At 35.1% G+C, this 23,063-nt stretch overlaps 1 protein-coding gene across 4 annotated transcripts in view; it reads right to left on the minus strand.

Annotated features, from left to right (window-relative positions):
- Nucleotides 1-1,090: 1,090 nt before the first annotated feature.
- The window catches only part of SOS1 (SOS Ras/Rac guanine nucleotide exchange factor 1), a 147,522-nt gene continuing 125,549 nt past the window's right edge, over nucleotides 1,091-23,063 (minus strand). For 3 of the 4 annotated variants that reach the window (XM_061210679.1, XM_061210677.1, XM_061210676.1), the window contains 8 exons: nucleotides 22,006-22,168; nucleotides 21,386-21,503; nucleotides 12,826-12,998; nucleotides 12,500-12,616; nucleotides 10,979-11,243; nucleotides 5,601-5,645; nucleotides 3,755-3,873; nucleotides 1,091-2,828 (listed from right to left, as the gene is read on the minus strand). In XM_061210679.1, coding sequence (XP_061066662.1) covers nucleotides 2,337-2,828; nucleotides 3,755-3,873; nucleotides 5,601-5,645; nucleotides 10,979-11,243; nucleotides 12,500-12,616; nucleotides 12,826-12,998; nucleotides 21,386-21,503; nucleotides 22,006-22,168 — 1,492 coding nt within the window. In that variant the 3' untranslated portion in view covers nucleotides 1,091-2,336. The remainder of the gene's footprint in view (nucleotides 2,829-3,754; nucleotides 3,874-5,600; nucleotides 5,646-10,978; nucleotides 11,244-12,499; nucleotides 12,617-12,825; nucleotides 12,999-21,385; nucleotides 21,504-22,005; nucleotides 22,169-23,063) is intronic. The other variant, XM_061210678.1, reaches the window with a different exon arrangement.

The following is a 23,063-nucleotide window of genomic DNA, read 5'->3' on the forward strand; positions in this document are numbered from 1 at the left end:
TAGAACCACGAGGGTAGAAGAATGCTTCCCTTTGGGAGAAGTATGATTAGAACTTCAAATCTGAGTTTTTTTTCTTTATACAATCAGGCAGGTTGAAAAGAGGTCATTACCTTGTTGAAGGCTAACACACTGGCCAGAGAGATACTGAATGGGCTCCAATGGGACTTTTCTCAGGTTCTCATTTGGAGTGGGGCTGGGGTAATTAAAAAGAGAAGTGCGCATAAGACATATAAAGGGAAATCCTAGGGACGATGCGGCTGGTCTAATAAAAAGTCATGGAAATTCTGGAATGTGTATTATGATTAATTGTAGCAGCACTAGTAAGTAGGCTTAGATAAATACTTGTTGAATGAATGGTCTTATGGACACTTTGCATACAAGAGGAGATCTGAAATTAATTTGGGGGGAGACTTTTAAAAGGAGACATTTTACAAAGAGAAAAGTGACTACCATAATAGGAATGGTACAAATATTAGAAAAAAATAATTCAACTCTAACAAATAAATAAAGTATATGACAGGATGGACTGCTTAATGATGATGCAACCAACACTCTGGTCTTAAAGGACTATATATTGTACTACTGTGATGTACATTTAATGCTAATAAATATCACAGAAAATTATTAAAGTACTAGGTTTCCACCATGATGCAGCACTTCTAAAAATGTCTCTAATGGCATGGTTAACAGAATTGCTGAAATGTTGCTTCATTATTCAGAGGACACATGCATATACTGATGAACTGAGGACTCTCTAAGGATGGAATACTGCACACTTCACAGATACTATAGTGGAGATTAATAACACTTTTTCTCTTCAACAAGTTGCATGCATTTCAATCACAGTATTTGTTAGACCCAGAAGATCAGTACATAGGCTTAATGAATAATCCATATTATGATATTAATGATGTAGGTAGATGTTCTATTACGAATAGTTCCGAAAGAGCAAAGACCTCAAGCAAGGTAGAATGTTTAATATAAACTTTAACAGACTGTATACATGTTACCTAGGAAATTAAAAACCTTACAAAGCTCTGCTTAAAAGATACCCATCCTATTCTAACCAAATATTTTCCTACATGCCAAACTGCAACTTTAGATCATTCTTTAAGATGAATACATACATCCAGAACTAGAAACCAAGGCGTACCACAATACGTGCTTTTATGCTTAGTGTTTGTGTGTGTTTCAACTGAAAGAAATAAGAATCAACCATTTTCTCATATAATAATTTAATATATGCCAGCCAAACAAAGTATTTGTATCTTTATTCAATTAAATTAAAACAGACCTGCCAGGTATATTATATAACATTCACTATATACACATGATTTAGGCAATGCAAGGTAATTCTAGATATGCTGATCACTCAACTATTAGTAAAACATGAACGGTGTCAGCGATGCCCAGCAAGGACTCCTTTCACACTGGGTGACTGCATTTCCATAGTATGGTTAGAGGGACAGCTACAAGCCATGACATGGATTACCAGTAAACTTTTGTGGGAAAAGGGGGGAAAATGACAATCTAGCATAGATTAACAGTCTCCTAAATGTAAATCATATACTTGACAGTTACATTGTTTTAAAAGTTCTTCTGTCATTGTTAATGACACAAAACTTCTCTTGTTTGAAGGCAACACCACCACATTTTGTTTGTGTAGGGAGGGTGGGTAGGGGAATGCTCTTAAAATCGGTATAATTATTCTTAAAAAAAAAAAAAAAGTACCTCTTTGGTGAAGCCTCGGTACCCATTCAATTCACTGTAATAATCTGTAAACAGGACTGTAGTACAGTGCTGGGCCTTGATTCCAACAAGGTCAGGTACCACAGCCTTTCCTCACAGTCCTCTGAATGATTTTTAAGAAAATATTCTAAAGTAGGACAAATAAAAGCAAAGGAAAACAAAGGAGGATTTGAAGATCCCTGTTTAAGATTTCTTTTTAAAAAGTGCATAATATTTTGAATTACAAAAACTGTCATCATGTGGGCCTGCTGGACACTAGACTGTGTTTTTCATCCCTTTAATGATAAAGATCACTTCACAAAAAGAGGACTCCTGCCTACTGGCTGGAAAAAGTTCCCTTTACTTGATTTTCAGGTGCAATCAGTTGTCCACTTCCTCTAGATCAGTCTTTCCATATTCTAAACGAACACCATTTTCACTTTATAATTACATCTAGGTTAAAATTCATTGTCTTATACTGCATCTTGAAGTAGAGTCGTTAGTGTTTGGAGTTCTCGTTTTAACTCCTCAGTGCTGGCACGTTCAGTGCATCCATTGCCAGCAATGGATTTGGGGCCAGGAAAATGTACAGCCTGGTATAGAGGAACTCAGGAAGAATGGGCATTCTCCAACAGTGGTGGTCCATCTCTGTGCATGGATGGGTGTGTATGCTCCCTTTTGTAGGTTTTTGGAGGGAGTTTAGGGATATGTTGAGAAGTGCTTTGTCGTGGAGGAACAGGCGGCCCAGCAATGGAATGAAGGTCCACTTCTTGTGTCAGTGGTGGTGATGGCAGATGCCTTCTTGTGCCGTGAGGAGAAGGTGTTTGAGGCGGAGGTGGTGTAAAGGGGGAAGGGCTGTTTGGGAAGAAGGCATTACTGTGGTCACTTTTTTTGCCCAAAGGGGGAGGTTGGAGATGTAGTGGTGAGCTTGAGAAAACATCAGGTGTCCTCACGGGTTCTCGTGGAGGTAATAAGGGAGGGCTTTCAGGAGGATCTGATATAGAGGTCCGGTCTGATACTGAATATCGTGGTGAATAGGCTTTTGATGTGGGTTGCCTAGGAGGAATTGCTGGGGGGCTGTCCAAATGCTTAGACATGATCTAACATAAATGGGAAAAAAAAAAGACATTTATTAATAATTTAATTTATGTAGCACCATGAATATATTAAGAATTAAGCTGGGGTTTTCAAATATGCTATTGGAAGAACCCTAGATGTGGATCAGGTCGTTTTGCCATGTTTTAAATTGGAGGTTACGGCAGTTCATTCATTAAAAAAATTATTTTTCCCTCAGTGTTAAGTTTTTATTTTTCTCAAAATTTTGTTATTTGCTACTGCTTACCTATTATTGAATCTAATATAAGATCATTTCCATTTAACATAAATTACCTGTCAACTTTACAATTTTAAACTTACTATATTAACATTTCATGATATTCTGCAAAGAGTGTCTTGACTTGCCCAGGTGCTCTGCTCTCTGGACACTTTGAGAACACTGAATCATGTTAACAACTGGCAAAGAAAGAAATTCAAAGAGGTAGAAAAAGTAGCTATTATGGGCCTTTAAAGTCTCTTCTGACCCAGAATTTTCATGAAAATCCCACTTAAAAGCATGTCACATTCATCTATTAAGGGCTCAGATAGGTAATATTTAGCACTAAGATACCATTTCATTTAAAATGTGCTTTCATATAAAGCTTCAGACCTCTTTCCTTCTCTCTTGTATCTTTCAAAGAACTGGTTGAGACTGCATTAGTCTTACATTATAGGTTAAACTTTTTTCTTGACAGTACCCATAATTTAGATTTACAAGGGTTTTGAAAACCTACCAAAAAACTGCTTTCAGAAGAAAGGAAATAAACATTACTGCATCGTAAATCCATACTTAATCCTTGTTTAAACTCTATTAAGCCCAAATACTCTGAGTATTAACCTAATTCAGTTAGAACTAAACCAGACACAAGCAATTGATTATAATGTAACTGTAATGATTCCAGTTTCCAGATAACAAGATTTTCTACTTTACCTTAGATGGCGAAGATTCCGCTGGGGCAGATTCTGGTCGTCTTCGTGGAGGAACAGGAGGGGGGACAGGCACTTCATCAGTGCTCTTGGTTAAACTTATAGATGATACTGAAGCAGATCCTGTAGGATGTTAAATTTTTTGAAAAGTTCACAGGAATTTTATTTCATCTATCAATCCTGAAAAGACTTGGAAACTGCTTATATTTATTAAAAGAAATGTACAGAAGTATCAAAAGCAGTTCAATAAATCAACAACCAATAGTATTTCCTTTATTAAAGCAAACTGCTATAAAAGCATGCAGAAATTTCTTAGCAGAATTTTCAGGAAAAAAGCTGCCTAAGATACTCTGTTATTATGTTTCTTGAACAAAATAACATTCCCACTGTTAACCTATTACTGGAATTTTTTATTTGGATCTGAGTCTCAGATTTCTGGGAGAGACAGCAAACTATTAAAAACCTTTGGAATGGTAATTTTTGTTAAGCTTTGTTGATGGGCTCATTTTTTCCTCTGACTTTATTAGTACAGAATTTTCTTGCCTTCACTGGATAGTCCTTGGGGATAGTTTCTGATCTTAACCACTCTCTCCAATGTCTCTCCCAGCAATCCCCTCAAAGGGTGCCAGGGAGAGAATCTAGTGTCTGGTGGAGGGGTCTCTCCTCAGTGTGCTTAGATATTATTCTCCTTGGCAGGGAAGCAAAGTCAGGTTTGTCATACTCTAATCCAAAAATTTTCATTGTGATGGAGGTATTTAAGATGACTGAGGCAGTGCTGATAATAAAAACAGAAATTACGCTAGAATCTGGTGAACCTGATTTAGGAATAAGTTGATAAACTGGCACCAAAAAGGTAAGTAAAGCCTCTAACTGTAACATATCTTACAGACATTTATAATGACAAGGACTTAATATAGGCATATAAATAATTACACTTTGAAAAACATTTATGTAAGTTGTTAACTAGTTTATCAGCACAATGAAAAAGATATGAAAAAACACTTAAATGGTCGTTCAAAATTATATTTGGCAGGTTCTTTTTCTCCTTTAAACATTGACAGTTTTTATTTTGCCAATTAAATGTTATAACAATATAGAACTTAAAAAGAGTACTTTGTGTATTGATATTATTTAAATGAACAACATTTTGATCACCTACCTTTTTTCTTAAGAGACTATGTAAGTTAATTTAGCTTATAAGAATATTTTCCATTGTACACATTCTGAAATCATTTGTATGAAGAACAACAAAAAACAGTCTATTAGCTTAAAATTTATAGAATAGTTTGGTGAATTGTTAGTTTACTTTAAAATTAAAAGCAAATACCTACATTGGAACTTTATTTTGCTTATCAGTGATAAATATTTAGATTATATAATACAGATAGGTACAATGATAAGATAGCTGTTCTGAAGTCAAATAATAGTCATTTGCCTACAATCTGTGCTGTTCCCAGGCTAAGTATATTTTGTGACTTAGACACTGCATGTAGCTGCCAACATTCTCATATGCGCATGCATGCTCTTGCTTTTTTTTAAAAGTTGAGCATTAAAATATGTTTAGAACTCCAGAGTTGGAAATGAGAAATGGTTAAATGTGGAAGCCACCCATATAATAATGTTCTTTCAAAAGAGAAAAAAGATTTTACAAAAAGCATGAAAAATATGTAAGTTTAAGCAAATCATTTATGATCAAAAGATAGCACAAGTGAAGGCCTCACTTCTAAGATGCTGCAAAGCAAGGTACCAATACTGCCAGACCCAAGAAGAGTTTTAGCAGGAAAGGTTACATTTGGTTTAATCTATAAAGCCAAAGCGAAAATTATGAGTCTTAAACCAAATATACTAACTTGGGCCATGGGGCAGTGTAACTTGGATAAAGACGGTATCGCTGCCTGTGAAAGGAAACAAGAAAAAGTATATATTTTTTCTTTCATTGATATATTCAAACTCATCTGTAAAAATTTATGATAGAAATGTTATTTTTGTCATTCTAGTTTTAAAGAATGGTAGAACAGTTTAGCAAAAGCTCATTACTTCTTACTTTGAGAAAGATAAAGAATTAAACTGCATTAATATCATTGGGAATTTTCAAGATTCCTTTTAGATTCACTACTTGATGTCATAATAATTAAATGAAAAGCATTCATGAGAAAACTATATACAATATCCTGTATATTAGAGGAAGACTTTCAAAAAATGTATAAACCCAATGTGAGCAAAGAATTCAGTTGGACCTACAGAAATATGTCATTTACTAAGGATTATTTTGAAAAACCAAACTTGTGAAAATAAGTAGGAAATAATAAATTTATGTTATAAAAATTGAAACATAAAAGGAAATTTCTTACTACTATAATTATTATATACTTTTGGAAATGTTCTTGGGGCGTATGTTCATCACAAAATAACTACAGCTTTGGATATTACAAACAAGCTTGAAAGTGATATAGCTTTTTTCCTTCTATATTTTTAAACACTTAAAAAAAAATCATTAAACAGTTTTGGTGCTTAGACACATTTTATATAGGAAACTCTCTGATAATTTTTGAATGTCTAATTTCAACAACACTACCCCCAAGAGCACTAAAGTAGAAAAACTGAGACAAAGGCTAGAAGATCTATACTGCTTCCAAATCAATATAGGTGTTTAGGTTACACTGCCTCATATTACCAACATACTGAACAGATAATATCCAAGAGACTAAAGCAATACCTATAGCACTAGACTGAGCTGATTTTTAAAAATTCAGGTTTCTCTCATTTTTGCACAATAGGCAATCACTCACATAATTAGGGCTGTTGTTTTTCTAGCTTCTTTGCTCAGAATGAGGATAATTTTACGTCCCAGGTTCAGTGGGCAGAATTATTAATTTGATTGCTTATACAGATACAGTGTTCTTATTTCCCAGACAGCTCCAATTTCAAATAATCTATCCTATTACCTCCTTTCCATATGTACTGATATTTATTTGGAGGCTATGGTTACTAAGGGTAGCAATCCAGCTAATTCTAATAAGTTAGCTCTCAAAAGATTAAAATTCATTTTTACACTTTGATATTAAATAATGCTGCTACTGTGTCAAAGATTCTGTTTACTAAAAATTAGATTCTCTTCACTAACATAATACGGGTTAAAGGGAGTATCTGCTCTAGTGTTTACTACTTATGTATTTTCCACTTTTCTTGGAAAGGAAATAAATATGCCTTCTGGAGATAAGCCTCAAGAACATGGTCGTATACTTAGTACAATACAGGAATAAAATCAAAAGACAAAGCTCATGACAGTTACCAACTGCAGGCTTTTAGAAAGAATGATTACACCTATGCATACACACTTGTGCACGCAGATGTAGACTTGGCTTTGATCATATTTATATATAGCATAGGCTTAGATTCATGTGTAAACTTGGGGCACTTTTCTGATTTGTCACTTCACACTAATTGCTTGGTCTTACTGCCTGGAAAATGCTATTTAAAAACTCTCAGAATTAAACATTATATATATCAAGAAATATATACTAGGAATTCTTGTCAGCTAGGTACTGAACAAATTTATTGATAATGACTTAGGAGTGAAACCCAATTAATCAAAAAGTAGTATCAATTTGTTAAATACAAATCCCAGACAACAGATCAGTGGTTCTCCATTGGGGCTGCACATTAGACCCTGCTAGGGAGCTTTTAAAAAATACTGATGCCCACGTGCCAATGCCAGTCTAACTCAAGCGTGGGCTGGACATATAGGTATTTTTTTAAAGCTCCCCAGGGGATTGTAATGTCCAACCAGGGTTGAAACCACTGTTGAAAATAAGCTCCAATTTATAACTGAGTCATTCTTGGAATAGGAATAAGCATTTTCCTATAGAAAAAAATTATATAAATCATGAATAACTTCTTAAACTCACAATAGCCTGTTAAATGCAAGTGTATGAAATCAGAAACTAATCACTTATAATAATCTTCTATGAAGAAAAGCCTTGCATTCCAGCTTCAAATGCTTGGAATACATTTTTTCTTGCTAAAGCTTTCCCTACTAAGGGATGGGGCTAAAGCTCATCTGCAGCACACAGACCAGGCCAGACCTATGGCTTCCTTTTATGACCAGGCAACCTTCAAACAGGAAGGTACCAAGAGCACTTCATCCTCCTCCCTCCATGCTATAGCCACAGGTGCAAAGCTGGGTGGTCTCTCCCCTTTTCCCGGCCACTGTCATCATCACCTCAGAGGTGGACCTGGTCAGGGTAAGGTGTGGAGCAGGGTTCTGAATGTGAGGATGTATGTAGCAGCAGTAGGTAGGTGGCCAGTTTCCTTCCCTCTCTGTCTTCACCACAAAGCTTTCCATGACCATTCTTGCCCACTCTGTGGTCATCTTTGTGTAAACTTCTACAGCATTAATGTCTTTGCCACTCATTTAGCATTTTGCTAATAAATTAGCACTTATACATCTTCTCTGGTGAAGCCTGCAATCTTACTGAGAGATGAAAAAAATCATAGTACAAACAGAATCAAGCACTTAACAATGGTTAAGCATTTAACTATGATTTTCTTTGTACTATGATTATTTTTTTAACATCTCAGTAAGATTGCAAGCCCTAACAGAGAAGGTGTGTCACTGCTTAGCAAGAAATGAGATATGCAACAGATACTGGCTGAAAAAATTAATCTTTGTTTTTAAAGTAAGTTATTTTTGGAAAAAAAAACTATAAGAAGCAAAAAAAGAACTACTATAACTGATCAAAAATTCTAGTCAAACTCTGCCTTTTGAAAAACGTAAGCAATGGAACTTTTTGCCTCTTTGTATGGAGTGGAATATGTTCAGATGACTTAAGAATGTAGGTACAGCAGCTCTTTCCTGCCCGGTCCTGAGGGAAGCAAGGAAGTAGGTATTCACTCTAGTGGCAACACAGTGAGTACCAGGTTGGACGTGCCGGTGACCCCCCGCCCCCCCTGCCCCATAACACTAGCAGATCTGTTAAGCAGAGTGGGGTCAAAAGCAGATGAGGACCTTTAATATACATAGACCACTAATGAACTTTAAGTAAGGGACTAACTGAGCATACAGATGGTTTTATATTATACTGGCTTACTTAATTTCAAAATCAGTTATTTTCAATTTTTACTAAGAACAAAGGGAGTAGTAATAGGGGTTTTCTTTTTCACAGAGGAAGAGAAATTGAAAAAATCTTCAGGGCTAAGATTACAAAGCCTAAGGTTTCTCCACTTGTCCAGCTATTTTTAGTTAATATTCTTCCGCTGTCACATATGACAAAGCACTGATCCAGAGCACTGCATTCCAAAATGATTCCCTTTTCCCTGTTTGACTAATAATTTAAAGATTTAGCACTAGTAGGGAATGTAGTAGGCTTATCTCCTGTTTTTCTACATCTTCCATTTTTAGCTACTTAAACTAAGAGAAATAGAATTTGCAATTGATGGCCTTCATGTGATTTCAATAATTCACTCATGGGCCTCTTTATACTATAGATCGCAGCCAACTGCTCTTGGAAAAACACCCTTCAAAAAGTTAAATGGGTCACAGTAAACAAGGATTTTAAGTCAGGTATACTGTGAAAAGTGCTTGTTTTATTTTATTACTTAATTTAGGAGGCTGACGAGTTGGGGAAAATAAATGGGAATTTTTTTAACCTGGTGTTTATTTGAACTTATAAAAAATATCTGATAGCCTACTACGTGCATAACATGACTTCATAATCCTCAGTAGCCAAACAAGGCCAAGGTGTGGTAATTCTTAAAACAAATACACTTTAGGTGGTAAAAAGATAAGACAAACTGCTGGGTAACTACAAATATATATACAACACGGGAATAAATAAACAGGATTCTGGACCAAATCTCAAAATAATATACCTCCAAAGAATAATTTTTTTTTAAGTTAGATCCTCTGAGTTGGAAGAAATCTTAAAAATCTAGTTTAATCCCCAGAAGGCACAGAAAAAGTATTTTATGGAAAATCCGAAAGCTCACTAGCAGACTGGGATGACAAACTAGGATTCCTAACTCCTACGTCAGTGCTTCTCAACCTCCTCCCGAATAATAATGTCATGCTGCCTCTCACTATTGGATTCTATAACATCAAATATTAGGGCAGAACTTGAACTGTACACTGAGCTAGGACAGCCAATGGGAAGAGCATGTGGAAATGGTTGTGAGAGGGTTAAAGCCGACTGGATTCAAACTCTGATGAAAAAAGGTTGTGGGTTCTTAGTAGAGATTTAAAGCTCCACATGAAATTGGTTAAAAAAATTAATGGAAGCATGGTGCTCTAGATATAAAAGGTAGCCTCTTCAAAGGGCTAGGGCTGGGCTGTACAGTTTGGCACCCATTAGCCACATGTGGTTGTTAAGCATTTGAATGTGGCTAGTCCAAATTGAGATGTGCTGTAAGTGTAAAACGCATACTGCATTTTGAAGATTTAGAACCAAAAAAAGAGATTGTAAAATGTCTCAGTAAAGTTTTATACTGATTTCATATTGAAATGACAACATTCTGCATATGCTGGGTTAAATAAAATGTATTACTAATTTCACCTAATTCTTTTTGCTTTTTTTAAATGTGGCTAAAGATCATTTAAAGTTACACATGTGGTTCACATTATATTTCTATTGGACAGCACTGATTTAGAACTAGGAAAGGGATTAGCAACAGTATGCAGTCTGTGAGATTTGTGTGGCTGGGCTTGAAAGCATAGGAGTGTATTAGCAGGCGCTAGATACTACCTGCTGGATGGTGTAGACTGAAAAAGGGGTAAGTAGGAGTTTGAATTCGATACATTGCAAAATTAGAAACTACAGAGTTTGGTTGGAAAGAAACCAGGTACTGAGCAGTATTCAAATATAATTTTGGAGGCAGCATTTAAAGTATCAGATTGACATTCCATGCAGATTTTAGGAGTTATCTTTGTTTCCTCCGGAAGTTAGAGATGCATTTTAAATTCACCAATTGAAAACAAATGCTCAAATGAGATTTCAATTACCAATTTCATCACCAGGCCTATCTGTAAAGTATAATACATTTAAAGAGGGCTGTTCTAACAGATAAACTGCTGGAGTTTAGAATTTATTTTATATTTCTATAATAATAGCTTTTGAAATGGTATTTGATTTATCTACAAATTTACAAAAAATATATATATACAGATTCCTTTTTGCCTCTAGCACATATAATACTAACAATTACTTAAAGCACTTAAAACTTGAGCACCTACTTGAGTGAAAAGGGCTTGAATGATCAGAATCAAATACGCTGCAAACATCTGTGGTACTAGAAGCACCAGAAGCAGGAGGAGGTGTTAACGGTGTTCTTGGAGAATTTGGTGCAGATGCTGTACTTTCCGTTTCGCTTTCAGGGATCCTACTATAACTAATTTTCCTTGGCTCTTGCTGCAGAGGTGTGGGATGTCTCATAGTACCTGGTCTTGGGTTTGATGGACGAACACCAGGAGATTTTAGGGGATAGCTATATTTTTTTGGCTGTAGATGTATCAAAAGAAACACAACACTTACAACACCATAATGGAAAAGAAGGTTCTTCTACAAATGCTTGGTAAAATTCGATTAGTATCTAGGAAAACCACAAAGCACTAATAAAGAAGTTACATAATGATTCAAATCAAAGTGTCCAAGTTGAAGAGTTAACACCCCATTTCCACAAAGCCTTGGCTATCTAAATTATCAGGGAATTAATTTCTTTAAATAACCGAGTCTTAGTCCTATAAATACCAGAGTATTTGTTATTTTAATATTTTTGATGGAAATCTTTCTAAGATATGGTATATATTTCTCTGGCTTTTTAGACTATGCTGAACTAATTCAACCTTGGTAGAAAAGCCAGGATCATTGTTATGAACTATGATAGCCTACTATGCTGTAATACAGTGATGCCATCAGGATCATTTGAGCTATTTACAAATGCATTAAACTGCTTGAGTTTTCATCTGTTTATGTTAGTTTTATGGCATTTTTTTTCTTACAGAGTGATCATTTCTCAATGATATCAGTGTGTCTCACTGGAGCGGACTATATAGCTATTTCCAATTTGCTGTTTTTAATCCATCTTTTAAAAAACTGTTTTAGGCCTTGAGAAATTTTCTTGTGAGGTAATTTCATAAGCTTTGGTGCACAGACATTATGAGATTTATCTTGGTTACTTAGAAGCCATTTATGTTTACTTCTTGATTCTTGACTTTCTTATGAATAAGAGAGATTATATTCAGAACAGTGAGATGATGATACTGTACATAAATTTGGCCAGGCACTTACTAGTAATAAGAAAGAATGGAAACTTTATTTCACCCCCAGAAAAGTATCTTTAGCCAAGCCTGTTATTTTTATGGCTAATGATTCATGGTTAAAAGTTCTCATAAGTCATTATTTTTTTAAAAAAGTCATAAGTACATATATTTATTATAAGTGAATTAGTGTAAATTATCAAATTTCCTGCTCTTAACATAAATACTGAATAACATTTTTTGTTAAGTTGGCCATATTTGCCCAACTTCTTCATCTATCATATTAGGATTTATTCACATTAATATTAGTGCCCATTTACCTGGAACTAAGTGGAATAATCCTGAGCATATTTATTAAGCACTTATTCACTATTTTTATCCATTACATGTGCACGGCATCTCTAAATGCCTTTATAGAAAACTATAAACCACCAGATATAGATGACAACTGTAAAAAATATATAAATGGAAAAGAAATATAAATGTATGAATGCTTACAAATCTTGGGAGAGGCTTAGGGTTTCGTGGTTCTATTTCTAGGGATTTGTTGAAAAGATAATCTGTAAATTCTTTTTCCATACTATTTCCCATTGGATTCAAGTTTTCAAAGAACCTCTAAAATAGATGCAAAGAAAAACAATTATTAATATTAAATAATTTAAATTCAGTTTAAAGTTCATGAAAATAATTTAAGAAAACATTTAACGTTAAGAAAATTGGAACGATTTAAGTTTTATTTTCCTTTTTCTCCGAAATAAACCTGCCTCTTATCAGGTGGTTATAAACTTAATCAGAAATATGTGTCCTCAAATAATTCAACTTACTTTGATATCTGATTCTACTCGTAAACAATAAGGCTGATTTTGGTACTGCTGGATCTCGCCCGTTATTTCTGCTACTTTCCTCCTTTTGCTAAAGTTTATAAGCTCTTTTCCATGCCTTTTTAGGACCTCAGGGTTGCCTTCTTCTGTTTTCAAGATATTAGTTAGATAAATTCCTAGAAGAGATAATAAATTATTTCAAGGATAAAAATGGAAAAGGCTAGTTTTTTTCTTTCTCAGTAATTATAGGTATATTACACTGTACCATCTCAACCATCATAACCAAAGAATTAAGGCACAAATTTCCATTCTATGAAAAACAACAAACTAAGTAAATATCAAGAGAAAGATTTTTATAAGTATCAAATTCTTCTGTGACTTAAGTTCTATAAATACCCAGGAAAAAGGGAGACCAAGTTTAACAAAATTAATAGATTTTCAGGAGCAATAACCAATTTTCCACCCCCCACACCCATATGTTATTTAACATAAGTCATGGTTTTGTTAAAGGAACTTTAAGAATAACCCATCACTATTAACACATATTTTTGGCAAAACAGGAAAACGTCAAATTTAGAGGATCATATTTTCTGCTTACTCAGCTCTTGAGGCCCCCAAGAGGTTGTTAGGCTTTGTGATTCAGAGGTAGTACTGTTTGGATAGGCTGACTCATGAAAATGTGGGCGGATGTGCAAGCCTGTCAAACACAGGACTGCATATGATTTATGTATATTCTGGTCTTCAGTACTTCTAGAATTATGTCAACCTGGTAAGGGAGCTCCTGTTTCCCCATCACTGCAGTTTGTGCACTGGATGAGGAGGAGAATGAACAAAATAGCAGGCATTTTAGTTCCTTTCTGTTCTAGCATAAAGGTTCTGGAGCCAGCTCTGCTGCTTTCTACTCTTGTGATCTTGTGCAAGTTGCTTAGCCTTGGTTTGCTCATCTCTAAAATGAGGACAGCAGGGTTGCTGTGAGAAATAAATGAGTAAATTTATGTACAGGCTTAGAATAGGGCCTGACAAAAGTAGATGCTTAATTAGCTATGGTTGGGATTGTTGATGCTGTTGTTGCTATTCTTGACCTATCCTATTTCTGCCTTTTCCTCTAAAGTACTGACTATGATGCTTTGGGGAAAAAAAAAGTGTGAATATCTGAGTTCATTCGCTCAGTACACATTTGCTGAGTCTCTGCTGTACGCCAAGCACTGCATTAGGTACTGCAGGTACAAAGATGAACAAGACACACAGTTCCTGACTTCAAGGAGTTCAGAGTTTTGAATGTGGGCTACTACAGTACCATTTGGTAAGTGCTATATTAATTAGTACTAATGCATAAGATGCTATGAGAGCACAAACAAGATATGCCTAACTCTGCCTTGAGCTGTTGGGAGTAGCAGAAGCATCACAGATTAAAATATGCTTAAAGTAAGTCTCAAAAAATGAACAGAAGTTTAATAAGCAGAATAAGATAGAGGGGCATTCTAAGCAAAGCAGCCACGTGTTTGAAGGCACTGGTTTTTGTGAAGCTTGGAGGCATATTCAGAAATGGCTAGACTTTAGGGGTTTGGTCTGTGGGGTGGAGGAAGAGTGGCAGGAAATGAGGATAGGCTGCAAGGAATCAGTAGTTCTAATCCCTTCCCCATCACTGCAGGTTAGCCACTGGATGAGAAGAGGGATGAACAAAGCAACAGGCACTTTAGTTCTAATCATAGATTAGTGGTTCTAAATGGTTTTGTGGTAGAGGCAAACGTTTTTTTTTTTTTTGGCTGCACTGCACTGCTTGTGGGATTTCAGTTCCCCGACCAGGGATCGAACCCAGGCCCTCGGCGGTGAGAGCGCCGAGTCCCAACCACTGGACCGCCAGGGAATTCCCGAGGCAAACTTTTAAATACGAGAATATGTGGCTACGTTCTTGGCAAGATTAAATAACTCAAAATCAATAGTGAACAGTTAGCAATAATGAAACATGATAGACATCAATGCCTGTTTGGTTCTAGAAAGCATCCAGTTATTCAGTGTGTTAGTTACTTGGCTATTTCTCAGCACCTAGGCTACTCTTGATTATATATTCATCAGACAAATTGACCATGTGTTCTAGTAAGCACAGGCTCTTTTATTTTCCACATCTGCCTGTCACTGGCTCTTTTACTTGCAGTTGGTTATATTCTCCTCTACACTAAGTTGCACGATCCCCTTAGCTCAATGTTCAGTCTGACAAACATCCGTGACAGTACACATATTTAATGGGAGCCAAAATTAACTTTCCATATTGGCCACAAATTGATGGCCCAACTGTGAAGAGTTTGTGGGTAGTAGCACCCATACAGGGTCACAAAGAGCCTTTTGAAAAGAGCTTAGCTTTAATCCAGTAGGTAATTAGGAGACTATTAGCATCTTTACATTCTAGAATGATTACTCTGGTTATACTGTGAAGCTAGATGGGTTAGAAGGAGTTAAGACTAGAAGCAGGAAGCTCAGTTAACAGAGTAAAAGTCATCTTGGTGAGATGATGAGGGCTACCTTAGGGCCCACAGGGATAGAGTGGAACGCATAAATATCTAAGAGGTAAATGCCACAAGAACTGATTAAGTGGTTTGGGCAGAGGGTAGGCACAGTGGTGAAGGAAGACTCTCACCTTTGTGCTTGAGGGACTGACTGGGTGGTGGTATAATGACTGACCTGGGGAACATGGGGATAGTAAATTGTGGGATATTGTAGGTGTTAAAAGTATACTTGAAAGAAGTTGTGAAAATGCTTACAAGTAGCATTTTGGGAGAGTTCAGGATAAAATTTGGAATTATTTTATGACAAATTAACAGCTAGTTAAAAGGAGAACAAATAATTAAAGAGGTGGTGTTCAAACTTTGTTGATCATAAACTACATCAGTAAAAAAATGTTTAAGCATGCACTCTCTCTCTCTCTCTGTGTATATGTATAATAAAAAATGTAGTGCAAATATGTACATAGATGTGAATATTATAAACTGTTAAAGCTTAATTTTTTTTAAAAAGATCATTTTACATACCCTGCTCTAGGGACAGCTGTTCTAGGGAGAGGAAAAGCAGAGCATTATGACAAATGATGAAGAGGGGTGAGGTTTCACCTCTTTGCTGACACCCTTCCCAAGCTTTTCAGGAAGAAGTGGCTGCTCAGGGCTCACAGAGCACTCTGTCCACACTCTGATTTACACGTTTCTGCAGTACAGTGTTATATTTACTACACAGCACTGTAATTTATTTTTCTGCTCTTTCAAGGGAGCTTATTGAGGATAAGACTATGTTCTCCTTGTCTCTCTATTCTCAACACCTAGCCCTGGGCCTGGCACATCTAGGCATTCAACAGATAGTTCTGAATGAATAAAAGCAGCACATTATTTCAGAATAGAAAAGAAAGCATTTGCAGCCTAGACCAGGATACAAGAGACATACAGTCAATTCTAAAATGGTGGGAAAGCAAGAGTGGAGATGAAACAAACTGACAAGAAACAGGAGGAGGACACAAGATTAGAGCAGTGTGAAAGGAAAGAGCAAAGCTGATGTTACAGGCTTGGAGTTTTGTGCAGAGAGGTGAGACTCGGTTGAGGTAGAAATCTACATCGGTTTACCTGAGAGGAAACGTTAGTTTGCCTATACATATTCATTCTACCTATGAGTAGAACCTTGTAGTGTATGGAGAAAAATTGGGAAATAGACCAGTACCCTGACATAGCCTTGGAAGGAGAAATTGCCTGACTTTTATTATCCTGTAAATAGTGCAGTGCCAGCAAAAAATCTGAGGAAGAATTCTGCTAAGATGATAGAGAAAGTAAAAGTGTCACATACTACCCCTGAGCCTCCTATAGAGGGGAAAAAAATCCAGTATCCAGAATTAAGGATAAGAATCTAGAAGAAGTTTCTACAATTGGCCATACAGATGAAATGGAACTAAGCAGCAGCAATAATATCTACCTATTGGGTCAGAACCATGAAAGGCTACCTGGCTAACCTTTAGCTTAGAAATAGCAAAAATCTCCTAGAGCAGGAGAACTGACCAGGGACTTAATAATCAGGAAGATAAGCAGAAATGGGTAGGAAGGCTGGCAGGCAGGCCTGTCTGTACCTATCAAACCACCTACACGTTTGCACTCACTCACTAAATCATATGGCTCACTTTCAAACACAATGGAATACTTACTACTCTAAATACAGGTCTGAAATTTCCTTTTTTCACTTAACAACATGTTAACGAAAATCAATTACGTTAGTTCATAAAGATCTGAAAGAGAATACAGTTCAGTTTGTATGAATAAATGCCCACCAATCAGGTGATATAATGGAGTAGCAGGGGCCAAACATGAGTCCAGTGAACAGGCCCTGTGGTTTCATTTCATCTATGTGTAACAGGGGCCATAGGATATCATGAGTAGCATGACTATAAGTTCAGTGAGTGTACTGAGTGACTATGATATTTTGCTTTTTTCTAAGCACCTGACATAGCCCCTGACACTTAGTGGTACTCAAGAAATATTTGTTGACAGGTTGAATGAAATGAACATCAGACTGGGGTCCTTCCCAGGCTCCCTTGTATGAACTGGCACCATAGTTACCACACTTAAAAGTAAATGCATAGACTTCAATGTTTTATCAGAAAGAGAAAATAAATGAACTCAACAGTTTTATCAAGAATTTAGGAGGAAAAATCCTCAGAAAATGGAATAAATTAACAATGATTAAAAGTAATACATGACATAAAAACTATAAAATCAGAGAGAATAACTGTTTCAACTTTTATTGTTTGGAAGAAAAATGCAGTAAAACAAACAAGTAAAAATAGAAACAGAAAAACATATTGCAAATAAGAGCAATTTTAAAAGTAGCATTTTTATAGACTGAATGCTAGTACTTTTAAAATACTGAAATGAGACAACTGTGTAGCAAACAAAACTGAAATAGAAAAAAAATTAAGGAAGAAATGAAAATGTTATTATAGAATTACATACTACAAAAGAGTCTAGGCCCAGATGGTTTTTCTGTTGGAATATTTCAAAGTTTAAAGGCTAGATCATTTCATGATATTCTGGAATACAATAAGATGGAAAGCTGCTTAACTCATGTTACAAAGTAAATATAACCATAATAACAAAAGCTGATAAATATAGGACAAGAAGAAAAACCACAAACCAATCTCATTTATAAAGATGGATGCAAAAATCCTGAATAAAATGATAATGAATAGAATTCATTTGTATATTTAAAAGATTAATCCACCATGAATAAAAAAGGCTTAATGTTGGTTAACAGAAACGTTCAGTATTAGCAAACCTATCATTTTAATTTGCTAAATAAGAAAAATCATTTTGCTCTAAGACAGCAAACTATAAAGGTAAATGTATACTGCCAACAAAAACACCGAAGATAACTATGAAAAGAAATTGTCTTAACATAATAAACAGCATCGAATCAAGCAAATAGCAAAATTATACCTATCCCTGCTGAAACAGAGATGAAAACAGAACTTCTTGTTTTTATTACTGTTTGACCTTTGTTTGGGAAGTTGTGACTAATGCTGTAAGGCCTAACACAGAAATAAAATCAAAAGAAGAGACACTATTGTTATCGGTAGACAAGATTAAATATCTAGAAAATCCCAGGAAATTAATAATTCTTGGAATTAAGGGAAATTGACTATTAAAAAATGAATACCATTCACGATCAAAAATACCTAGGAAAAAGCTAATTATCATAAATGTTCTTTCCAAATTAATCGATAGATCATTCCAACTGTATTTTGGGGAATCACTCCCCCTCCCCAGTTCATTTGGAAAAATAAAGAGACAAAATTGGCAAAGAAAATACTGAAGAAATACTTGTCGATACAAACCAATCTTATTATATATGAAAATATTATAAATATTAAGCAGGATTTCTTTCTTTCTTTCTTTCTTTTTTTGTGGCCGAGCTATGTGGCTTGTGAGATCTTAGCTCCCCGACCAGGGATCGAACCCCGGCCCACGGCAGTGAGAGCGCCGAGTCCTAACCACTAGACCGCCAGGGAAGTCCCTAAAGCAGGATTTCTTACCCTTGGCACTACTGACCTCTTAAACTGGATATTTCTTTGTTGTGCGGGCTGTCCTGTGCACTGCAGGCTGTTAGCAACATTCCTGTCCCCTACTGACTAGAGGCCTCTAGCACCCCCCAACTCGAACAACAAAAAATGCCTCTAGACATTGCTGAATGTTCCTTGGGGGACAAAAATCGCCCTGGTTGAGAATCACTGATTATAAAGTGCCAGTCATTAAGACTGGGGCACTAGCATAAGAAGTTAATGGGATGAACCTAGAGATTATCATACTAAGTGAAGTTAGACAGAGAAAGACAAATATATATCACTCACATGTGGAATCTAATTTTAAAAAAAGATACAAATGAACTTATTTACAAAACAGAAACAGACTTACAGAAATCGAAAACAAACTTATGGTTACCAAAGGGGAAATGTTGGGGGGAGGGATAAATCAGGAGCTTGAGATGAACACACACACACTACTATACATGACAGATAACCAACAAAGACCTACTGTATAGCACAGGGAACTCTACTCAATATTCTGTGATAATTATATGAGAAAAGAATCTAAAAAAGAATGAACATATGTATAGGTATAACTGAATCACTTTGCTGTACACCTGAAACTAATATAACATTGTAAATCAACTGTACTCCAATAAAATTAAAATATAATAAAATAAAATAAAAAGAAGTTAATGGGAAACTATTTTTTAAAGAAGGAGGTACCATATGTAAATGGGGATGAAGAAGACTTATTCAATAAACCTGGGTCAACAAATAAACAATTTCGTGGAGAAACAAATTTGAATATTTCATATGATATCTAAAAGAGACTTCAATTTGACTGAAGAGTTAAATATAATTTTAAAAGTCAAATAATAAAGCTAGGAGAAAATATGACTGAATGTTAAGTTACTAGACTGGAAGAACTTTCTACGGTTAGAAACAATAGAAATCATAATGGGAAAAATGGACAGATTACAAAATTTTAAAAATACTGTATTTCAAAGAATAACAACTAAAAGGCAGACTGGTAAAATATCTAGCTCAAGAACTATCCAGCTAGATATAAATTATCTAGTTAGATTGGCTAGCTAGCTCACGAAAATATTCTCAAATACATAAAAAAGGTATAAACATGAAGATATTCATTATAACATGATTTAGGAAAGCAAAAAAGCTGGAAACAACATATGCATCAGGTCATAGGGTAACAGTTAAATAAACTGTCATACCAACTTGAAAGAACATCATGTAGCCATTAGAAATGGTAATTATGAAGACTAATAAAACACAACAATATATCTGGGATATGGTAAGTGAAAAAAGTAAACAATGTGTACCTGTCACACAATTACAACTATATACAATATGTATATGTACAAAACTGGTTGGTTATAAAGCCTGAACAAAAATGTCAATTGAAAAAATATCAGGACATAACAATGTTACATGCAGTATAACTTACAGCTATATAGAAAATATATAAATAGAGATGAGGAAAAGGCTAGAAGAAAATATACCACATACTAAAAAGACTAAACACCAGATGTGTAATTGAGGTCATAATTTTTGTAAGTATTTAGAGGAAGAATCATCAGAGCATATATACCAGCAGAGAAAAGAAACCAGTGTGAAAGAGATATTGAAGATATAAAATAACAGGAAATAAGCTGGGACGAAGTGAGAGGGTGGCATGGACTTACATATACTACCAAATACTACCCAGATAGCTAGTGGGAAGCAGCCACATAGCACAGGGAGATCAGCTCAGTGCTCCGTGACCACCTAGAGGGGTGGGATAGGGAGGGTGGGAGGGAGACGCAAGAGGGAGGAGACATGGGGATATATGTATATGTATAGCTGATTCACTTTGTTATAAAGCAGAAACTAACACACCACTGTAAAGCAATTATACTCCAATAAAGACATTAAATAAATAAATAAATAAATAAAATACAGGAAATAAATGATGGAATAAGATAGAGGAACCTACAGAAAGGGAGAAGATTCAGATGGTAGGTTTCAGTCTTAAAAGAAAGAAAAGGCACTACCTTACTCTGGTGCAGGAGGGAAGGAAAAAAGAATAGGTAAAATTTTGATGTGTAGACGGTGTGGGCCCAAAGGCACATGCACTATGATTTTTAGCCATGTGAGACTGTTTATAAGCAGCATGATTATCAAGTATGGGTAAATATGGCCATGCCTCTTCTATAGAGTGTTTGGTTTACTAAAAGTCAATAAAAAAGATTTCTATGACTATTAAAACAGAAGTAAGCATTATACAATATTGAATGGCTGCACAGTATGGAAATAAAAAGTGGAATGTACATATTGGGCTTCATCTTAAAAAAGTCCTCATAGAGAAAAATTCTAAGGGGATTCAGGTGCTAAATATTTGTTAAATAAGTATTTTCTGCTGGTATATTAGACATGTGTTTACTCAGTCATTTAATGAAATAACTGTCTTGTTTTATCCAGAAACACGATAAAAATTTAAGAAGAAATGCTCACCAAAGAAAGGCACACATGGTGGATTAATAGACCTGAGTTTTGCCAAATATTTCTTATAGTGATCTTCACTTAGTTCATGAGCTTCTTCTAAAATTTTCTTTTGGCGACTTGGTATTTGCTACAATAAAAAAAAAATAATGTTTAGGGAATATAAGTTTACAAAAGGAATCACAGGTTTTGCCAAAAAATGCCAGGCTTAGAGTAAAGCCCAAACACAACAGTATCAGTTTGATTCTAAGAATGATAATACTGCTTCAAAGAGTCTATCTTCATAGACCTTAGTACAAACTTAAAGAACAAGTGTGTGTGTATGAGAGAAATCTATTTTATCTTGCCATTCCTCAAACAAGTATGTGAGCATTTAGTTGTACATTATATTACAAATTAGGTGCTGAAATCTTTTTATTCTTCTAACTTAGGCTAGGACCTTTGAATGCATTTTAATGAGACTGCCTAATTTACAAAGAACAACCAATTCAATACAAAATTTAGGTAATTCCATCATTTCAGCTGTTACTGAAAAGATAGATGAGGCATGTAAAAATTAAAGGTCATAACTGTTAACATCCTGATTCCTAGAACAGGGAATGGAAAAAACACCTTTAGATAAGCAAACCTACCTCAAACGTGTGGTCTAGTCTGTATACAGGTGATGAGTTCATAGCACTGACAACCTCAAGGACACCATTGAAGTTGTTCAGCTCTTGAAAGACTTGCAGAATCTCAATTATTCGACTCACCACAGCTACTCTTTCTTCTAAGTTTTCAGTTTCTACAATACATCTGGGAATCAAAGACAAAAAGTGAATTAAAAAATTTGGAGTTTTCCCAACGAAGATATGATTTAAAGAATTTAGCAAACAAAATGGAATGGAGGGCAGCTATATTGTAACAGTAGAGAATACGTATTCAGAATGGCAGGTAAATAGTAGGTGAATGGAAGAGAAGGCAATGCCTTCAGTCAGGCATGCTGCTTGTCACTGTTTTCCAGACTGATACAGTCAACCGGTCAGTCATTCTTCCTATTATATTTGGTGCATTCTCTCTCAGTATTGGAGTTCTATGATCAGTCTATCATCTTGTTGAATGTATGCTGGTCTTTAGGATGTGGGTGTGTTCTAGGGAAACTTATTCACAAATTTAAGAATTCTCTGCCTCTTTTTATTCTTCATCTAATTGTAAGATTTTAGTGATTAATGCTTAATTTCTTTCTTTGACATACAGAAATAATTACTACATTTCTAAGAACAGCTCTTTAGATAAGCACTATAATGTTAAAAAGTGAATGAAAGTATTTTACCACCGTTCAGAATAAAAAATTTTTAATTACTTAGAAAGAATAAAAAAGTCAATGAAAACAAAAGCTCTCTACATTTAAATGCCAAGAATCCTTGGAAAGTACATATATATCCAAGTAAATAGCTAAAAGGAAGCTATGCTCAAAAAAGAATTCCTCAGTGAGCATTTATTCTCTATTTCTAATATTTGAGAAAAATTTTTATTTACTAATCATTTATCAGTAAAGAAAATATTTTAAACTTGGTTTCCAATAATGTGATAGTAAACAACTCAATCTAAGAAAAAATAAAATACACATATGTTAAAAATAAATATAAATCAATATTAAACATTAACAAAAATGTAAAGTTGTGGATTACACTATTCTCTGGTGAGGCTG

Source organism: Eubalaena glacialis, chromosome 14 (assembly GCF_028564815.1).
Source record: "Eubalaena glacialis isolate mEubGla1 chromosome 14, mEubGla1.1.hap2.+ XY, whole genome shotgun sequence".
Classification (NCBI taxonomy): Eukaryota; Metazoa; Chordata; class Mammalia; order Artiodactyla; family Balaenidae; genus Eubalaena; species Eubalaena glacialis.